Source organism: Phocoena phocoena, chromosome 16 (assembly GCF_963924675.1).
Source record: "Phocoena phocoena chromosome 16, mPhoPho1.1, whole genome shotgun sequence".
NCBI classification, from domain to species: domain Eukaryota; kingdom Metazoa; phylum Chordata; class Mammalia; order Artiodactyla; family Phocoenidae; genus Phocoena; species Phocoena phocoena.
In genome coordinates, this window is record NC_089234.1 from 31,091,003 (window position 1) to 31,113,012 (window position 22,010).

The 22,010-nt window shown below is 37.1% G+C and overlaps 1 protein-coding gene across 1 annotated transcript in view; it reads left to right on the forward strand.

Annotated features, from left to right (window-relative positions):
* TM9SF3 (transmembrane 9 superfamily member 3) overlaps nt 1-16,788 on the forward strand; it is a 74,085-nt gene extending 57,297 nt beyond the window's left edge. Inside the window, exons 12-15 of the mRNA XM_065894190.1 lie at nt 2,592-2,738; nt 3,205-3,288; nt 3,415-3,491; nt 15,441-16,788. Of these exons, the coding sequence (XP_065750262.1) occupies nt 2,592-2,738; nt 3,205-3,288; nt 3,415-3,491; nt 15,441-15,508 (376 nt within the window). The 3' untranslated portion in view covers nt 15,509-16,788. The remainder of the gene's footprint in view (nt 1-2,591; nt 2,739-3,204; nt 3,289-3,414; nt 3,492-15,440) is intronic.
* Nucleotides 16,789-22,010: the final 5,222 nt, after the last annotated feature.

The following is a 22,010-nucleotide window of genomic DNA, read 5'->3' on the forward strand; positions in this document are numbered from 1 at the left end:
CTTTGGATACACATTCATTCCTAGTCTTCTTCCATCAAGGCCCATAGGAGTGCTGGGAATTATGTATGTGTTTTGGGGGGGGAGATATGCCATCTTGTGCCCAGTTACCATGCTTCATATCTGCATCCTTGGTTCCCCACTGCAAAATATAAGCATTTCTTTTCTCAGCCTGTGTTCCAATGTTCCTTGATGGGAGTGCTCTGGCATCTTAGAAGAGACAGTTCTTTGTATGGGACTTTTTCAAGAACTGCAGTCATACACCTCTGGATCCTGCCCATGAAATGCCAGTCATTGTGACTACTCAAAATTTCCTTACACGTTTCCGGACGCCCCAGTGCTGATTCTCTCCTGTACAGTGGATGCCTCCTTAAGAGGTGTGATTGAATCTGACAGTTGGTTAATTGAAAAAGTTGGCTCATGTAAGGGAATTATTAAAAAAAGATACATACATAACATTTTATTTTAACTTAAAACAACTAAAGGTACATCTTTCACTGATTTTTTAAAAAAATATAGAGCCAAGGTCTTGCCTTTGTACCTAGTCGACGTTTCCATCATTTTTACCTTTGAAATTCATAATGCATCTTCTGTATTTTCCAAACTTTTTAAAGTGGAGCAGGAATGTAAAGACCTGTCTGAAGTATCCTAAGTGCAGAATCCTTCTAGATTTGTACATTTGTCCCCCAGTCTTTTATAGTTGTCTCACCCACGCCCAGTTTTATCACTTGTTTTTTAGTGGCTCACCTTATTGAATTTTTCCAAAGTATTCAACATAATTTTCATAGAAATCATAATTCTTTTAGCTATTGTGTTTATTTCTTTATGTGACATTTAAATTGTGTAATTACACAAATAAGGACAACTGACATAGATTTGGGCCACTCCTGGGGGTCACCTGCCAGCTGTGGGTATTAGTCGGCACCTTAGAGGGATTGGAGAGCATGTCACTCTAGCTCATGGTTTAATAAAAACCAGTTCGAGAAATTCTTTTGTACTTTCTGACTTGTGTCCTCACCCTGATTTGACTTGCCACTATTTTTTCCTTCCTACCCTGTCCATACTACCTTGTGGATCACATCTCTTCCTGTTTTCTCGGGTACTCTGTTCCGTTTGGTAGCCACTCTGCTGTATCTTTAACTTCTCTGCTTTGACCACCCTCACACTTGTTCTCCTCTTGGTAGCCACAGTGGTCTTTTTAAGGTATCAGTCTGATCATGTCACTTATTTGCTAAAGACTTCTCATTTTCATTGAGGTAAGGTCCAAACCCCATCACATAGTCAATAAAGACCTTCATAATATAGAATCTGGCCCTGTTCTCTTCTCCAGCCTCATCTCTTATCTCTCACAGTTCATTTGAAGTTCTAGCCATACTGAATTACTTTGAGTCTTTCTAAATACAGTGAATTCCTTTGTGAGCCTTTGCCTTTGCCTTTGCTGTTCCAATGCATGGAATATTCTTCTAGCTCCCCACCCACCATGCCTTATCTGATTCTTCTCACCACCCTTCCCTACCCCCAGAGCCCCACCCAGCCAAGCCAGTAAGTTGCCCCTGTTAGGTGCATTGGAGAAGCACTTGGGTGTCATGATAGCCCCTTTACTAGTTCCCACTGAACTAATCTCCTTCAGAGTAAAGACTTGGTCTTCAATTCTGTTCTCACTGCTTCTCTGATATGTATAGGGCCTCTGTAAATATCTGTTGAAAGAATTGGTGATGAATAAGGTAACTAACAAGCAGAAGGGAACAAGAAAGAGAAAAGAGGCTAAAAAACCCTTTTTGGGGCTTCCCTGGTGGCGCAGTGGTTGAGAGTCCGCCTGCCGATGCAGGGGACACGGGCTCGTGCCCCGGTCCGGGAAGATCGCACATGCCGCGGAGGAGCTGGGCCCGTGAGCTGTGGCCGCTGGGCCTGCGCGTCCAGAGCCTGTGCTCCGCAGCGGGAGAGGCCACAGCAGTGAGAGGCCCGCGGCCTGCAAAAAAAAAAACAAAAAACACGCTTTTTGTTTAACTATGGCTTGTGTAATGGAATTAGAGTAGAGGGTCTTTTTTTGGTATAAAATCTTAATGCCCTTTCTTTTGTGGTACTGTGAAAATGGCATGAAGCTTCCAAAGGCTTTCTTTTCCTAATTATTTTTATTTTCCTAATTTTATACATTATTGCTATATCAAACCTTTTTTAAATTTAATAGGGTGTTTTGTAAAATATAAAATACATTGTTTATAAAGTGTTGTATCTAGAAAAAAATGAAAGAACAAGGAAATTGACTTTATTTAAAAAATAAGAATTTTTAGCTATTTTCATTTCCACAGTATACTCCTTAAGCTTCTAATTTATTTAGTTTGCTTAGAGATGGATACCCTACCCTACTAATGAGTCTGTTCTTGAAAGATTATCTAAGAAAATATTTTTGAGAGAATTTTAAATGACTTAATGAAAAGGGGGTAAGGGAAACTGTTGGAAGTTACTTGAAAGAAAAATATTGAGATTTAAGTGAGAAAAAAGTGAGAACTAAGATGCAAGTGAGATTTAGCAAGAGCAGTGTGAGCTACATGAATAAAGACTAGAAAACTGTGTCTTCGTTGTGTTGTATTTAGGTATTTCATCTTCACATCTTTCTGGGCGTATAAGATCTATTATGTCTATGGCTTCATGATGCTGGTGCTGGTCATCCTGTGCATTGTGACCGTCTGTGTGACCATCGTGTGCACATACTTTCTACTAAATGCAGAGGATTATAGGTGGTGAGTACTTATTTCTGGGAAGAACCTCTGGGGACCATAATATTTTAAAATAAGATTCCATTTGAAGTGTATCAAGTGGAGTAAAAGATCTGTATAGAAATTTTCCTCCTTAAGGTAGTATAGGGATTTTTTTTTCAATTATAAAAATGTTGATGATTTTAGAGGAAAAATATCAGTCAAAAAAAATTTTGTTGGTATTAATGAGGGTCATTAGTTTAAACACTAGGAGACAGGTCTGAAAAAGGAAATGGTTTATTTAGGGTCATTTATAATAGTAAATTTGACAAAATTTAGGATCTCTCCTTCCAATTCTTAGGCTTTCTCCTCGTTGATATATTTAAATGCCATTGTACATTTGTACATGCATTTGTTTTTAAATATACAGAATCTTAAAGGATATTTTTATAAAAGTCTGCTTTAAAATCTTTCAGTGCCATCCATTCAAAAGGGTTACTTTTTTCCTCAGGCAATGGACAAGTTTTCTCTCTGCTGCATCAACTGCAATTTATGTTTACATGTATTCCTTTTACTACTATTTTTTCAAAACAAAGTAAGTGGAGACATTTTTTCATTTTGTGTTTTAGAAGCTAAGTTTGTCATTTAAATACTAGAATTTAGGCCTTATGTCTAAAGTAAAAATGGATATACTATATATAATTTTTTGGTTTTATTTCAGGATGTATGGCTTATTTCAGACATCATTTTACTTTGGATATATGGCGGTATTTAGCACAGCCTTAGGGATAATGTGTGGTAAGTTCTGAACTTCCTGGAACATCATGAGTAAATCTTTGAGTGTTTCTGAATCAGAAAAATGCAGTAATTGGAAATTAAGAAACTACTTTCTGTCGTTTGATCAGGAATACCAAAATAAACTCAAGTATCTGATTTCAGTTCTTTTGACTATTCCTCAAAATCTAATTTATTACCTCATTGATTTCTTTTTTACTTTCCTGTTTTTAGTAATTCTGTATAGCACTATTTTTATTTTCCATACCACAATTAGTTTCTTATTCATGTTGAGAATTGTTGTTTTTGTTTGTTTGTTTAGTTTAGATTCTTTGGAAAAGATTATTATGTAAACAGGTTAAGGTTTGGCTGAATGGTTTTTGTTTGGAAGTTTCTGTTCCACCGTTAGTGGAGGTAGCAGTGTCCAGGAGGCAGCACAGTTGACTGGTTACCAGTACACGCTTGGGTGTCTGTAGACTGGACTTAAGTTCTGGCTGTGCCATCGGTGGTTCTATACCTTGATCCAGTTCCCTAAGCTCTCCAAGCCTCTGTAAGATGAGGATAATACCACTGTTTCATAGGTCTATCACAATCTTCCCTTAGATGGAAGAGGTGATAGTTATCACCAATAATAGAGTCTCTAGTATGTGTGAAATAACTAGAAAACAAAGAAAGAACTTTTGGAAGCAGCATGAAAAATGGAAAAACATGGACTGAAAAGCCAGAGAGACCTGGATTAAATCTCCATGCTGCCACTCACTGTTTTTTGTGGCCATGGGAAGCCGTATCAACCTTTCTAAATCTCATTTTCTAATCTATATAACGGGCATAGCTTTCAGAGTAGTTATTTGTGATAGTGTCATGTGTGTAAAGCACCAAGTGTAATGCAGGTCTGTTATTAGGTGTTAAGAGATAGCCAGTTACATGGGAGACATGGTGGAGAATTTCTGGGAAGAGCTAGACTTTGGGGGACCAATTAGTCCTGGTTGTGAATCGTATTGCCCCTACTTAATAGCCCTGTTACTGTGGCCAAATTATTTAACCTTTCTTTCTCAACATTCTCATTTGCAAAACAGTAGTAATACCTACCTTGCAGGGTTGTGATGAGGAGTCAGTGATTGACTGTGGGTAAACATCAGGTGGATGGCAGATGCTCAGTGAGTGCCGGCTGCTGCTGTTACGGGGTTGAGGAGGGCCAAGCGTCTTGGGCTGTCCTTCTCTTCTGGGGTTGTGTCTTTGTTTCTGTAGATTCTTTGGGTTTCTACACCATGTGTTTTCACCTCAGAGCAATTTCATGACACTGAGTCCTGGCAGAGGTATCTTAAGGGAAAATGTACAAGCAGCTCACTTTTTTTCTGGTTCAGGTTTTTACCCAATAAATGAAGCTAATTCCCTAGTTACCTCATAGGAATGATGTAAGGCTTAATGAATAATCACTCTGGAGACGTTTCCAGATAGTGTATAATTCAGAACTACCCCACACACACACTTTTTTTTTTTTTTTTTGGTAATTCTGCCTTTAGCTATAGGATGGGCAATAGAATAAGGAAAACAGAATTATCTTGTTAAAACCTGGGTCCTGGTATGACATTTGTGGACCTCTTTAGGGTACCAAGGTTGCTTTCTTCTTTCATCAGAGGAATCTGTTCTGCAGAATGGTAGTTGCCAGAGATGAAGGTGGTCAAAAGGTCCAAACTTCCAATTATAAGATGAATAACTTCTGGGGATGTAATGTACAGTAAGGTGATTACATTTAAGAATATTGTGTTTTACATTTGTAAGCTGTTAAGAGAGTGGTCTTAAAAGTTCTTATCACAAGAAAAAAACCTTTGAAACTATGTAAGGTAATGGATGTTAACTAAATTTATTGAGTGATCATTTTGCAATACATACATATATCAAATCATTATGATGTCCACCTTAAACTAATATAATATTACATGATAATTAAAAAAAAGAATCTATACTCAGCCATAAAAAAGAGTGAAATAATGCCTTTTGCAGCAACATGGATGGACCTAGAGATTATCATACAAGGTGAAGTAAGTCAGACAGAGAAAGAAAAATATCATATAATATCACTTACATGTGGAATCTAAAAAATGATACAAATGAACTTATTTACAAAACAGAAACAGACTCACAGATTTAGAAAACAAACTTACGGTTACCAAAGGGGAAAGAGATGGAGGGGAGGGATAAATTAGGAGGTTGGGATTAACATATACACACTACTAGATATAAAATAATCAACAAGGACCCACTGTATATAGCACAGGGAACTCTACTCAATACTCTGTAATAACCTTTATGGGAAAAGAACCTGCAAAAGAATAGATATATGTATAACTAAATCACTTTGCTGTACTACTGAAACTAGCACAACATTGTAAATCAACTATACTCCAATATAAAATAAAAGTTAAAAAAAAAAGAATCTGTTCGTATATACCATGTATGTGACCGCTGTGTACACACATATACAAATGACACTGACTGTAAAGTAGTAAAACTAATTTCACCAGCTATAAGGGAAGACAGTTCTCTATATTATAGTTACACATTTTATTTATAGCCGCTGTGATAACCTTTCCTTGTGATAATTAGTTAACCAAATTTGAGAGAAAGTTGAATAGGAACTGAAAGCTAAGTCTGGATTTGTGTTATATGGGAACATCTTGTGTATCCCTTGGCAATCAAAAGTTTCGTTTAGTATTATTGGCCATCCTTCCTTCAGAATATTGTTCCCCGAACTCCTCGCTATTTAATGAGATCTTTCATTTTTCTTAAATTTTCTAATTTAATTTTATTTTTTTATACAGCAGGTTCTTATTAGTCATCAATTTTATACACATCAGTGTATACATGTCAATATCAATAGCCCAATTCAGCACACTACCATCCCCACCCACCCCGCGCCTTTCCCCCCTTGGTGTCCATACGTTTTTTCTCTACATCTGTGTCTCAACTTTTGCCCTACAAACTGGTTCATCTGTCCCATTTTTCTAGATTCCACCTATGTGCATTAATATATGATATAAGTTTTTCTCTTTCTGACTTACTTCACTCTGTATGACAGTCTCTAGATCCATCCACATCTCCACAAATGACTCAGTTTGGTTCCTTTTTATGGCTGAGTAATACTCCATTGTATATATGTACCACAACCTCTTTATCTATGCGTCTGTCGATGGGCATTTAGGTTGCTTCCATGACCTGGCTATTGTAAATAGTGCTGCAATGAACATTGAGGTGCATGTGACTTTTTGAATTATGGTTTTCTCTGGGTGTATGCCCAGTAGTGGGATTGCTGGATCATATGGTAATTCTATTTTTAGTTTTTTAAGGAACCTCCATACTGTTCTCCATAGTGGCTGTATCAATTTATATTCCCACCACCATTGCAAGAGGGTTCCCTTTTCTCCACACCCTCTCCAGCATTTGTTATTTGTAGATTTTCTGATGAAGCCCATTCTGAGCAGTGTGAGGTGATACCTCATTGTAGTTTTGATTTACATTTCTGTAATAATTAGTGATGTTGAGCAGCTTTTCATGTGCTTCTTGGCCATCTGTATGCCTTCTTTGGAGAAATGTCTATTTCGGTCTTCTGCCCATTTTTGGATTGGGTTGTTGGTTTCCTTAATATTGAGCTAATTGAGCTGTCTATATATATTTTGGAGATTAATCCTTTGTCCGTTGACTCGTTTGCAAATATTTTCTCCCATTCTGAGAGTTCTCTTTTCGTCTTGTTTATGGTTTCCTTTGCTGTACAAAAGCTTTTAAATTTCTTTAGGTCCCATTTGTTTAGTTTTTGTTTTTATTTCCATTACTCTAGGAGGTGAATCAAAAAAGATCTTGCTCTGATTTATGTCAAAGAGTGTTCTTCCTATGTTTTCCTCTAAGAGTTTTATAATGTCCGGTCTTACATTTAGGTCTCGAATCCATTTTGAGTTTATTTTTGTGTATGGTGTTAGGGAGTGTTCTAATTTCATTCTTTTACATGTAGCTGTCCAGTTTTCCCAGCACCACTTATTGAAGAGACTGTCTTTTCTCCATTTATATCCTTGCCTCCTTTATCATAGATTAGTTTACCAGAGGTGCGTGGGTTTATCTCTGGGCTTTCTCCCTTGTTCCATTGATCTGTGTTTCTGTTTTTGTGCCAGTACCATATTGTCTTGATTGCTGTAGCTTTGTAGTATAGTCTGAAGCAGGGAGTCTGATTCCTCCAGCTCTGTTTTTTTCCCCTCAAGACTGCTTTGGCTATTCAGGGTCTTTTGTGTCTCCATACAAATTTCAAGAATTTTTGTTCTAGTTCCGTAAAAAATACCATTGATAATTTGATAGGGATTGCATTGAATCTGTAGATTGCTTTAGGTAGTATAGTCATTTTCACAGTATTGTTTCTTCCAATCCAAGAACATGGTAAGTATGTCTCTCCATCTGTTGGTATCATCTTTAATTTCTTTCATCAGTGTCTTCTAGTTTTCTGCATACAGGTCTTTTGTCTCCCTATGTAGGTTTATTCCTAGGTATTTTATTCTTTTTGTTGCAATGGTAAATGGGAGTGTTTCCTTAATTTCTATTTCACATTTTTCATCACTAGTGTATAGGAATGCAAGAGATTTCTGTGCATTAATTTTGTATCCTGCAACTTTACCAGATTCATTGATTAGCTCTAGTAGTTTTCTGGTAGCATTTTTAGGATTCTCTATGTATAGTATCATGTCATCTGCAGACAGTGACAGTTTTACTTCTTCTTTTCCAATTTGTATTCCTTTTATTTCTTTTTCTTCTCTGATTGCCATGGCTAGGACTTCCAAAACTGTGTTGAATAATAGTGGTGAGAGTGGACTTCCTTGTCTTGTTCCTGATCTTAGAGGAAATGGTTTCAGTTTTTCACCATTGAGAATGATGTTTGCTGTGGGTTTGTTGTATATGGCCTTTATTATGTTGCGGTAGGTTGCCTCTCTGCCCACTTTCTGGAGAGTTTTTATCATAAATGGGTGTTGAATTTTGTCAAAAGCTTTTTCTGCATCTATTGAGATGATCATATGGTTTTTATTCTTCAATTTGTTAATATGGTGTATTACATTGACTGATTTGCATATATTGAAGAATCCTTGCATCCCTGGGATAAATCCCACTTGATCATTGGTGTATAATCCTTTTAATTTGTGGCTGGATTCTGTTTGCTAGTATTTTGTTGAGGATTTTTCCATCTATATTCATCAGTGATATTGGTCTGTAATTTTCTTTTTTTGTAGTATCTTTGTCTGGTTTTGGTATCAGGGTGATGGTGGCCTCATTAGAATGAGTTTGGGAGTGTTCCTTCCTCTACAATTTTTTGGAAGAGTTCGAGAAGGATGGGTGTTAGCTGTTCTCTAAATGTTTGATAGAATTCACCTGTGAAGCCATCTGGTCCTGGACTTTTGTTTGTTGGAAGATTTTTAATCACAGTCTCAATTTCATTACTTGTGATTGGTCTGTTCATATTTTCTATTTCTTCCTGGTTCAGTCTTGGAAGGTTATACCCCTCTAAGAATTTGTCCATTTCTTCCAGGTTGTCCATTTTATTGGCATAGAGTTTGTTGTAGTAGTCTCTTAGGATGCTTTGTATTTCTGCAGTGTCGTAACTTCTTTTTTATTTCTAATTTTACTGATTTGAGTCCTCTCCCTCTTTTTCTTGATGAGTCTGGCTAATGGTTTATCAATTTTGTTTATCTTCTCAAAGAACCAGCCTTCAGTTTTATTGATCTTTGCTATTGTTTTCTTTTTTTCTATTTCATTTATTTCTGCTCTGATCTTTATGATTTCTTTCGTTCTGCTAACTTTGGGTTTTGTTTGTTCTTCTTTCTCTGGTTCCTTTAGGTGTAAGGTTAGATTGTTTATTTGAGATTTTTCTTGTTTCTTGAGGTAGGCTTGTATAGCTATCAACTTCCCTCTTAGAACTGCTTTTGCTGCATCCCATAGGTTTTGGATCATCGTGTTTTCATTGTCATTTGTCTCTAGGTATTTTTTGATTTCCTCTTTGATTTCTTCAGTGATCTCTTGGTTATTTAGTAACGTATTGTTTAGCCTCCATGTGTTTGTGTTTTTCACGTTTTTTTCCCTGTAATTCATTTCTAATCTCATAGAGTTGTGGTCAGAAAAGATGCTTGATATGATTTCAATTTTCTTAAATTTACTGAGGCTTGATTTGTGATCCAAGATGTGATCTGTCCTGGAGAGTGTTCTGTGCGCACTTGAGAAGAAAGTGTAATCTGCTGTTTTTGGATGGAATGTCCTATAAATATCAATTAAATCTATCTGGTCTGTTGTGTCATTTAAAGCTTCTGTTTCCTTATTTATTTTCACTTTGGATGATCTGCCATTGGTGTAAGTGAGGTGTTAAAGTCCCCCAGTATTATTGTGTTAATGTTGATTTCCTCTTTTAGAGCTGTTAGCAGTTGCCGTGTGTATTGAGGTGCTCCTATGTTGGGTGCATATATATTTATAATTGTTATATCTTCTTCTTGGATTGATCCCTTGATCATTATGTAGTGTCCTTCCTTGTCTCTTGTAACACTCTTTATTTTAAAGTCTATTTTATCTCATAAGAATATTGCTACTCCAGCCTTTTTTCATTTCCTTTTGCATGGAATATCTTTTTCCATCCCCTCACTTTCAGTCTGTATGTGTCCCTAGGTCTGAAGTGGGTCTCTTGTAGACAGCATATATATGGGTCTTGTTTATTGGTTTTTTTGTGTGGTACACGGGCCTCTTACTGTTGTGGCCTCTTCTGCTGTGGAGCGCAGGCTCCGGACGCGCAGGCTCATCAGCCATGGCTCACGGGCCCAGCCGCTCCGTGGCATGTGGGATCTTCCCGAACCGGGGCACGAACCCGCGTTCCCTGCATCAGCAGGGAGACTCTCAACCACTGCGCCACCAGGGAAGCCCTGGGTCTTGTTTTTGTATCCATTCAGCAAGCCTGTGTCTTTTGGTTGGAGCATTTAACCCATTCACGTTTAAGGTAATTATCAATATGTATGTTCCTGTGACCATTTTCTTAATTGTTTTGGGTTTGTTTTTTGTAGTTCCTTTTCTTCTCTTGTGTTTCCCACTTAGAGAAGTTCCTTTAGCATTTGTTATAGAGCTGGTTTGGTGGTACTGAATTCTCTTAGCTTTTGCTTGTCTGTAAAACTTTTGATTTCTCCAGCAAATCTGAATGAGATCCTGCCTGGTAGAGTCATCTTGGTTGTAGGTTCTTCCCTTTCATCACTTTAAGTATATCATGCCACTCCCTTCTGGCTTGTAGAGTTTCTGCTGAGAAATCAGCTGTTAACCTTATGGGAGTTCCCTTGTATGTTATTTGTCATTTTTCCCTTGTTGCTTTCAGGAATTTTTCTTTGTCTTTAATTTTTGTCAGTTTGATTACTATGTGTCTTGGCATGTTTCTCCTTGGGTTTATCCTGTATGGGACTCTGCACTTCCTGGACTTGAGTGGCTATTTTCTTTGCCATGTTAGGGAATTTTCAACTATAGTCTCTTCATATATTTTCTCTGGTCCTTTGTCTCTCTCTTCTCCTTCTGGGACCCCTATAATGCGAATGTTGTGTTTAATGTTGTCCCAGAGGTCTCTTAGGCTGTCTTCATTTCTTTTCATCCTTTTTTCTTTATTCTGTTCCACGGCAGTGAATCCCACAATTCTGTGTTCCAGGTCACTTACCCATTCTTCTGCCTCAGTTATTCTGCTCTTGATTCCTTCTAGTGTAGTTTTCGTTTCAGTTATTGTATTGTTCATCTCTGTTTGTTTGTTCTTTAATTCTTCTAGGTCTTTGTTAACATTTCTTGCATCTTCTCGATCTTTGCCTCCATTCTTTTTCCGAGGTCCTAGATCATCTTCACTATCATTATTCTGAATTCTTTTTCTGGAAGGTTGCCTGTCTCTACTTCATTTAGTTGTTTTTCTGGGGTTTTATCTTGTTCCTTCATCTGGTACATAGGCCTCTGCCTTTTCATCTTGTCTGTCTTTCTGTGAATGTGGTTTTTGTTCCACAGGCTGCAGGATTGTAGTTCTTCTTGCTTCTGCTGTCTGCCTTCTGGTGGATGAGGGTATCTTAGAGGTTTGTGTAAGTTTCCTGTTGGGAGGGACTGGTGGTGGGTAGAGCTGACTGTTGCTCTGGTGGGCAGAGCTCAGTAAAACTTTAATCTGCTTGACTGTTGATGGGTGGGGCTGGGTTCCCTCCCTGTTGGTTGTTTGGCCTGAGGCAGCCCAGCACTGGAGCCTACCTGGGCTCTTTGGTGGGGCTAATGACAGACTCTGGGAGGGCTCACGCCAAGGAGCACTTCCCAGAACTTCTGCTGCCAGTGTCCTTTTCCCCACGGTGAGCCACAGCCACCCCCTGCCTCTGCAGGAGACCCTCCAACACTAGCAAGTAGGTCTTGTTCAGTCTCCCCTGGGGTCACTGCTCCTACCCCTGGGTCCCAGTGCACACAGTACTTTGTGTGTGCCCTCCAAGAGTGGAGTCTCTGTTTCCCCCAGTCCTGTTGGAAGTCCTGCTGTCAAATCCCACTAGGCTTCGCAGTCTGATTCTCTAGGAATTCCTCCTCCCGTTGCCGGACCCCCAGGTTGGGAAGCCTGACGTGGGGCTCAGAACCTTCACTCCAGTGGGTGGACTTCTGTGGTATAAGTGTCCTCCAGTCTGTGAGTCACCCACGCAGCAGTTATGGGATTTGATTTTACTGTGATTGTGCCCCTCGTACTGTCTCATTGTGGCTTCTCCTTTGTCTTTGGATGTGGGGTATCTTTTTTGGTGAGTTCCAGTGTCTTCCTGTTGATGATTGTCCAGCAGCTAGTTGTGATTCTGGTGTTCTCACAAGAGGGAGTGAGAGCATGTCCTTCTACTCTGCCATCTTGGTTCCTCCTCTGAAATCTTTCTTGATTATCACCAGCAATCAATGAGCTGTGGAGTCATGGGATTATGCAGAAGGTTACTTTTTTCTTGAATCTTTCTATAATATGATATAAGGAAGACCTGGAGAGGTCTTGACATTTACAAAGAAAATGGAATTAAGTTAGCTAAAGTTTTTGAACGCATTTCCTGTTGAAATTTCATCTTACTGCCTAACAGTCTTGACACATTTACAGTTCCCTGCTGTTCTGGCAATGTCCCAACATTTATTCTTTAAAGGGTTTGTATGCCTTCAGTGTTAATTGGTGTTTTGGGGGGAAGGGGAAACATTTCACAGTGGAAATGATTAAAATGTCGTAATACAAAAGTTATACATACGCATCAGGTTATGTTGCTAAAAATGCTTTTTCAGTCAGTAATTGAAAGAATAATATTATATTTTTTTAATGTAGGAAAAATAAATAATTATAAGGTGGGAAATAATTAGATATTGTTGTAGACTTTATATTTTGAGCATAGCATTTTAGTTTTAAGGAAATTAAGTTTTAAAGTGTATTATTCCCAAGACATTTACTTTTCTAGAGTGCATATTCAATATCTTCCTTTTATAAAGCCATATTTTTATAAGCTTATTCTTGAGATACTCATAAGATTAGGAAAAATGATACTCTAGGTTGACACTGTTTTGCTTTTAAGCGTACCTCTGCTCAAAATGGAACAAGGTTTTGTAAGTCTGGAAAACTGGATTTGGTTATTGGACTAGTGTTGTATTATGCCAGTTAAATTTTTGATTCTACTTAAAATTTTATAGATATTTTTATAAGAATTCAGGTTTATTTTTATAAAATTGAATGGTATTTTCTCTTACCTTGTAAGGACTTGTATATAATTATTTCAAAGTGAATTATCACTATTTTCAAGTGTAGTATAATTATTTCATATTAAAAAATAAATGTCTATTCATTGCAAAAATAGGTTTGCTTTGTTTGGGTGGGTTTTTAAAAATATTTTCAATATTTAATAATGGGGAATTTTCAAATATATACAAAAAGAGGAACAGTAATATATATGTAGTGAGTCGCCATGTACCAACACATCAGTAATTATCAACTGGTAGCCAATCTTGTCTTATTTATAGTCCCACCTTACCACGCTTTTTTTCTGACATGAATCTTGGACCTCATGTTATTTCAGCTGTAAATATTTCAGTGTGTGTGTGTGTATGTGTGTGTGTATAAAATGTGCAATGTTTATATACTACAATTATTATATAACTATAATATGGAAGAATGCAGTTATATAATATATAAAATTATTTCAGTATATATTCAATATATAAGTATAATTTATTAATATGCTCAAATATTCACTTAGTGTTCAAATTTGCCCCACATCCTCATTTCTCTTTTAATACAGTTTGTTTGCATCAAGATCCAGTTTGCTCTCTTTTCCCTTGCAATTATTTAAGAAACTTGGGTTTGGGTTGGTTTGTTTTAATTCCTGTAGAGTTTTTCACACTCGGGATTTTGCTGATTATATCCCTAAGGTGTTATTTAATGCTTCTCTATGTACTTCTTCCCCCCCATATTTTCTGTAAAGTGGTAGTTACAGCTATAGACTTAGTCATACTCAAGAATATTAATACTTGTCCAAGCATACTTAGCAGGTGGTTTGTGAACTTTCATAAGGAGGCCCTTAATGTCTGGTTGTCTCTGTGAGGTTAGCAGCCATTGATAATTATTGCCTAGCTCAAATAAGTCGTTAGTGGTTATAATATTCTCGTTCTGTTGTTCCTTTTATATTTATCAGCTAGGATACTTCTCTAAGGAGAAACTTCCTTTTATCAGCCATTTGGTTCCTTTGAGGTGCAGTTTACATACGTAAAGGCAGAAGAGACTTATTTTTTCCTTGCATACACCAGTTGGGCAAATAAAAGTCAGTTCAAAGGTGGACAATTAGGTGTATGTGTATGTATTGTTAACTCACGGAAGATATACTTTTAGACTTTGAATAATGGGCTTAGATGGTAAATTCCTAAATCCAGTGGAGAATCTTCTCTATGATATGAATGACCAACTGTCTTGTCTTAAAGATCCCTTACTACTTGCTCTAAAGAACTATACAGTTCATTCATTCATTCAACCAATATTTATTGAGTATCTTATCATGTGCCAAGTACTTTTTTAGGCCCAGGAGACAGAAACTTAATTAACAAAACAGACAAAAACACCCGTGTTCTCTGGTGTTTTGGGTCCCATTTGAAGCTAATTATTCAAAAACTTGTGATCTACTTACCTGTCTCTCTTATGCATGCCCTCAAATGCCTGCCTTTCTACCAATCACATAGCCTCTACAATTTAAACATAAAAAAAGAAGCCTCAGGGCTTCCCTGGTGGCGCAGTGGTTGAGAGTCCGCCTGCCGATTCAGGGGACACAGGTTCGTGCCCCGATCCGGGAAGATCCCACATGCCGCAGAGCGGCTGGGCCTGTGAGCCATGGCCACTGGGCCTGCGTTTCCGGAGCCTGTGCTCCGCAACAGGAGAGGCCACAACAGTGAGAGGCCCGCGTACTGCAAGAAAAAAAAAAAGAAGCCTCCTCTCTAGAGCTTCAAATGGCACTTGGTCGTGGTTCTCAGTCCTTCCCTGAGAGAATCCCCAGTCACTTCTTACTGAATTATCCGTAAGGTATCATATGGTTTGGGGAACATGTTAATATTGTTTTAATGACCTAGAATAATCTATGCTTAAATTTAAAAAAAACATGTTTTTTTCATTTAACAAATTTTTGTCATTCTGAAATTATTCTTTATAAGAGATTATTTGAATTCATATAGTTCATAATTTCATGTATTAATTGATATTTAATTATAAAAACATTACATCAGGTCAAACTTGGTGTATTACAGTAACAGGTGATTTGCAGAACAAATGATACTATTTTAATAAGTTCAGAGAGAATACTAACAAAAGATGTTATCTTGGAAAAATAATACCTTTACAGAGCAGAGAGCATTTAGTGTTTGTAAATGATGGATACTGCTGTGTATGTATTTGTTTCAAAACATCTTATTTTATCTTTACAGGAGCAATTGGTTACATGGGAACAAGTGCCTTTGTCCGAAAAATCTATACTAATGTGAAAATTGACTAAAGACCCAAGAAAACCTGGAACTTCGGATCAATTTCTCTTTCACAGGGGTGGAACTTGCACAGCAAAAAAAGCGCAAGAAGAGATTTGGGCTTTAACACTGGGTACTTTGTGGGTCTCTCTTTCGTGGATGGCTTAAAGTAACATCTATTTCCATTGATCCTAGGTTCTTAACTGACTGCTTTCTCCAACTGTTCACAGCAAATGCTTGGATTTTATGCAGTAGGCATTACTACAGTACATGGCTAATCTTCCCAAAAACTAGCTCATTAAAGATGAAATAGACCAGCTCTCTTCAGTGAAGAGGACAAATAGTTTATTTAAAGCATTTGTTCCAATAAAATAAATAGAGGGAAACTTGGATGCTAGAATTATATGAATAGAAATCTTCCTGGCACTAGTGTTTCTATGTTATTGAAAAATGATGTTCCAGAAAGATTAATTTTTTCTCTTATTTTTACTGCCATCGTCAACTTATTGTGGGACATTTTTATATATTGAACCTGGGTTCTTTTTTGACCTGCCTTTTTTTTTTTTCCAATTCAACTGCATCCTTTTTTTTTTTTTTACAGAGAGAATTTAAAAATATTAAATCCTGCGTGTAATATATCTGCTGTCATCTTAGTTGGACCAACTTCCCATTTATTTATCCTAAAACTATCCAATTACATCTTAATTCCATCCAAAGAAGATACAGTCTGAAGATAGAGGTGTACTCTCTACAATGCGATTTACTGTACAGTTAGAAAGCAAAGTATTAAATGGAGGAGATATTTGTTTTTATTAAACATTTTGTGATTTAGATAAACTACATTTTAACTGAATGTCTAAAGTGATTATCTGCCCCCTCCCCCCAAGTTAGTCTTACATCTTTTGGGGGTTTGAATGAAGGTTTTACATAAGAAATTATTAAAAACAAGGGGGGTGGGTAATAAATGTATATAACATTAAATAATGTAACGTAGGTGTAGATTCCCAAATGCATTTGGATGTACAGATTGACTACGGAGTACTTTTTTCTGATATGATTGGTGTAGAAATGTGTGAATTTGGGTGGCTTTTTACATCTTGCCTACCACTGCATGAAACATTGGGGTTTCTTCAAAATGTGTGTGTTCATACTTCTTTTGGGAGGGGGGATTGTTTGTTTTTTTCCTGAGACTCCTACAGGAGCTAAATTTGTAATTTAGAAACATTTAATTTTGTTAATCCTGTCTGGGGCACTTAAGTAACATCTAAAGCGTTACTGCTTTAGAATGTTAAAATAAAACTTCCTGACCAAATTGTTTTGTGAAAATACATGTGTTTGCAATTTGAAGATGTCTTTTTCAAAAGGCAATTACTGAATGCAAATTTTTTACTATACTATAAACCGTGCTTTTCTAATACAGGGGACAATTACTTTAAAATCCCCAAACTTGCGTACATCTAGATTATCCAGTACAGTCACAAAGTGAATGAGAAGCCCTTTGAATGAAATTGTGGCACAAAATCTGTTCAGGTTGGTGTACCATGTAAAGTGGGGTTGGGTAAAAGTGGTTAGCTTACTAGGGGATGAGCAAATAAAGGTTATAGTTTTCTAAGAGAAGTAATTTTAATTTTGAATACATCTTTCTGGAACGATCCATAATGTGAAGTTTTCCTAGAACCATTGAGTTTCTAGTTTAATAGTTTGCTATGCAAATGACCACCTAAAACAATACTGTATATTGGTATTTTTAGAAAGACTCAAAACAGCTGTAATTTAAACCTTAATGTGAAACTCATGCCATTCAGAGTTACGTAAGGTGTTTTCATTACAAAATATGTTTCTATAAATTAAGAGACTGCATCCTATAATGTAGCATGTAAGGACTATAAAGGGTGAAAAATTTGATTTCTTACTACTTAAGTATGGCTGACATGAACAAACAGAAATTTGATCAAAAGCTGTAGGTAAATCCTCTTCTTCAAACCAAAATATTAAGTGTAATCTACTGGTTCCTCCATTTTCTCTTTCTTCTCACACCTTCCTTTAAGATCTTAAAAGGAACTAAAAGTCAGTACTTAATGGTTTATATTATGTAAATTTTAAACTACATGTAAAGTACTTATAAGAACATAGAGTCTGATAGATTGTAAATTGGGTGGCAAGCTTTTGTCTTAATAAAATGAAATTTGTTTCTCATGAATCTTGCAAGTAAGGTGTAGGGGTTTTAAAGAATGAGTGGTTTAGCTGCTTTCAGGTACACCAATTCTTTTACTAAATTGATCTGTATTTAAAGTCCTTTGGAATCTTCACTGAAAAATAATTTTCTAATTTCCACATACATTAAGAGCTCCATTAAAATGAGTATAAGTCACCTTGAAAAGTCCTTTAAAAAATAGGTTTTGGTTTATGGCTTCCTAGAGGGGCTGGGTGTGTGTGTGTCTCTTGAAGAAGATGTAATCCACAAATAGTTTAGCTCCCTAGCTCTCAGTTGTAGAATGGTAAAATATGTTATTTAAGTTAATTAAAGGGTAGGGCTTTTCCACTCCATAAATGCTAGTTGTCTTTCATTTGTTAACATTTGCTCAACTTATCAGCTGATGCTTTGAACACTCTCAGAAACTGGGGATTTGTATCCGTAAGCACGCTTCTCCTGAAATTTAGGTACATTAGTAAGTGACATTGTTAATACATATATCCTAGTACAAGGGTAGGATAAGGTGGAAGTGTAATGGCTGGAAGGGTAGTACAGCATTCTTTAGTATATCATGTTGGGCTCGTAGATTGTGCTGAGTTTGCCCATAAATTGAGCCCCACGCCCTTAGAATTCATTATATTGTGGTGATTTCTGAACCTAGTGAACGGTATGCTTGAGTGTTTTCCGTTGCGAGTGGATGGCCCTCTTTCTAAAGGCGGCTGCTGCAAATTCCAGTTCTTCCAAAAGCCACTTATTCAGGGTTTATCCACAAATTGTATTCATTTCGATAGAGCTTTTGTTTCCTAAATGTTTATTGATCACCTTATGCCAAACGTCTTGCAAATAAATATTATTTTAAGATATCCTGAATTTTTACAAATGTAAAAAAGAAAAAAATGTATTAATGTCATTTGTTCAGGAAAAGCTATATACCGAAGGGCTTCTGTATATGAATTCTGGGAAAGAAAAGCCTATTTGTAATCTATACACTGCAGTTCCATCTGGGTTTTAAGTTTAGATTTCAGCGTGTCTTAGTGCTTCATTTTGTTGATTTATTGGAACACGTAATAAATAGGAGTAGTGACATATGAGAACACAAGTATTCATTAATGTTTTATATCTTCATAAAAATTGCATACTTATGAAGCTATATTTTAGCAATCGAGATGTTAAGGAGATCAGAGAAGTGAAAATTTATAAAGATTGTTTGGAAGTGTGTATAGAAATAGACTAGATTTAGAGGTAGGGTAGTTCAGAAAGTTGACATAGCTGCAGAAATTTTATAAAGTTTAAATTCACTATGAGGAATAACTCTTGTTCTCTCCTATGAGCATTTTCTAAAAGCCATCTAATTTGACATTCTCTTTGGAACTGTAGGCAGAATTGTGCAAAGACAAAAGTAAAGTTTTAAGTTTCACTTAAAGTTATAAGTTCTTGTTTCGCTGTATTAGGAGATGGAAATAAACTGTTGTGAAGAATGTTTACCTTGAAGTACTGGTGAACGAGTCTTGCTAATAATTGACTGATAAAGCAGCATTCTGTGTGTTAACTGTAATTCATCAGTTTAGGTCATTTGAAAGTTATAAACATTACAAGTAAGAGCTTAGGCAGGGAGGAAATAACATGGCATTCTATTTGAAGGACGACAGAGTATCTTTGGAGAAGCAGTCCCATTTGGGATTTTCAACTGTGTCAAACATGAATCTATAAATCCCCACAGAGTACAGACAATCGGTGACAGAGTTGAAAGGAAACAGTTAATGCTCAATGATTACTTCCATTTTTGTACCCACCCGTGATTTGTGTAGGCCATATTCCAACTGGCTTTTTAGTAATAGAAATCCAGCGCAGTATAATGTATCACATTTGAAGTTCTAATCTCGTCTGTTAATCTAACTGAAGTTGGATTTTTAAAAAGTAATAAAAAGTCAAATGTTCTTCCCTTGGATGCTTTATTTCTTTCCTTTTTGAAACAGGTGAACCAAGCATAAGGGATAACCTATTATTATTGGCACGCATATGAAGAGATTTCTAATAGCTTTCCACAATTAAATAAAGCAGGGGTCAGCAAACTTTCTGTAAAGAGCCCGATAGGAAATATTTGAGGCTTTGAGAGTCGTACAGTCTCCGTAACAACTGCTCTACCATTGCAGCACTACAGCCATGGGAGAAAGTACATCAACTAATGAGCATGGCTGTGTTCCAATAAAACAACAAAAACAGCCGGTGGGCCATAGTGGGCTGACCCCTGAAACAAAGGATTTAAAATTTGAGATTTGGTTTTTTCCCCAGCTTTATATTTTGAAGGAAAAAAAAAGTACAGAAAATGGAAAGAATGGCACAATGAACAAGGTTTGTCTTTTTAAGAAATGATTTTTATTATCATTCCTTTGACTTTCTTTATATACAAACTCTGACTCCTGCATTCAAACGCCACTACCCCTATGCCTGTCATTCTTCTGATTGGTAATGCATTGCATTTGTCTAGTACTTATTACTGTTTCACAACAGTTCCACATATGTTTTCTCACAACATCCTGTGAAGCTGATAGGGTAGACAGCTACATTTTATAGGGATAGAGCAACTAAAGAGTTTCTTATTTTTAGCCCAGAAGTAATCAAAATTAGGGTCCTATTGTCTTGACTGGTGTAACTGTAAAATGGGGATGTCACCTCTCCAGCCTATGGAGGAGATAATATTGGAAATATTGTTACAGAGATCATATCAGAAATGAGTGTTCTATACCAACAGAAGGATTATTTTTATTGTACTACATCAAAATTAGTGGTTAGTTTCTCCAGGTCTATTTGTACTTTTTTTTCTTCTTCGGTTTTAACTAGTTACTTAAATTATTGTCAACCTCCTTGGTTCTTTTCTCCCCTTGATTTTATTACCAGACTCAGTTGACACATATTATACTTGGCAATTCCTGTTAGCCAAATAGTTATATTGGTGCAAATTTGAGTTACTTTTGATCTCTTCAGTGAACACTTTTTTGTCTGATTGGAAAACTAGGAGTATAAAGGAATCTGCTATACAACTACCTTCTGGATTTCAAAGTGAGAACTTTTATTAAATAGCTAATCTACAGTTTAACATTAGAAAAGGGGGAGGGAATAAGCTTGCATTGGGACACATGGAGTCAACGGTGGTAATGTAGTCTACAAACGTTTTTAGTTATTTTCAAAGTGTTGCATGCTTAAAGTGATAGGAGTTTCAAATTTTAAAAATGGAGGACATGGTTGCAGGGAGAACTTGATGTCAGTCATTTAAACTGGCCAATGTTGCAGTTCTTAGTGGCTCAATCTAAGCCACTAAGATTATGGGACTTAACCTTGGAGGTCACTGAAGGGAAGAGAGGGTCTAGAGAGTAAGACGTGGAAGGCACTTTCCAAGTTGGAGTTGGTCAGACAGGTCCGCTGCAGGCTAGAGACCCAGAAGGGTAGGATAGACATAAATAGGTAAATGTCATAGGTGTGGTAGCTGCAGTAATGGTGGCATGAAGATGCAGGCTGTGTGGTTATGAAGTTGTCCCCGGCAAAGACATGGAGGTGTGAAGCAGCAAGGCCCTGTTAGGATGACTGCAAGGTGTTTAATGCAACAGGAGTGGAGAGACAGAGGTGGCAAGAGCCAAGGCTGGAATCCAGGTGGAAGGACGGCCTGGTGGTGGATGGAGGACCTGATGTGCCACCCTCACGGGCTTGGGTAGAGGTTTCAGAGAGCCACAGAAGGTTTTCAACAGCTGCTAAAAATTGTAACAGTATTAAATATTTTTAAAACTCAAAGTACCTCTCAGTGGTCAGTTAATGTAAACTAAGAAATGAACCAGCAAATGAGAGTGCCCGCTTTACCCTGGAGGTTCTGCTCCCTGCCTTGGAGAAGGTGCTGTATAGTAACCTGGACAGGCACAAGGAGGAGAAAGTGGCCTCTGTGGAGTAGGTAAGGAGGATAAAACTTGGTAGATGTGGAGGCATTTGAGAGCTGCTGCAAGAGAGCTGCATCACTCAGGGCATAGGGGTAGAGCTGGAACGAGTTGAGTGGAGGACAGACATCTGACTAAAATGGGGGGAAGCTTGTAATGACATTCAGGTTTCCACAGGACCATGAGCTGTGGGGGAGGAAACCCACAAATAATTATGAATGTGATAATGGAACTGAGTTGAGTGGCCTTAGATCACAAAGCCTTTTATTCTAAATCTATCTCTAGTTTTTTCGTGGGATTTAAAAGAATACGTTTTAAAAGTTATTTGAATCCCGATTAAAGTTTAAAATACAAAAATGGTGAGTGAAATCAGAAACCATAGAACTGAGAAAAAAACATTAACCATCCCTTTCAATT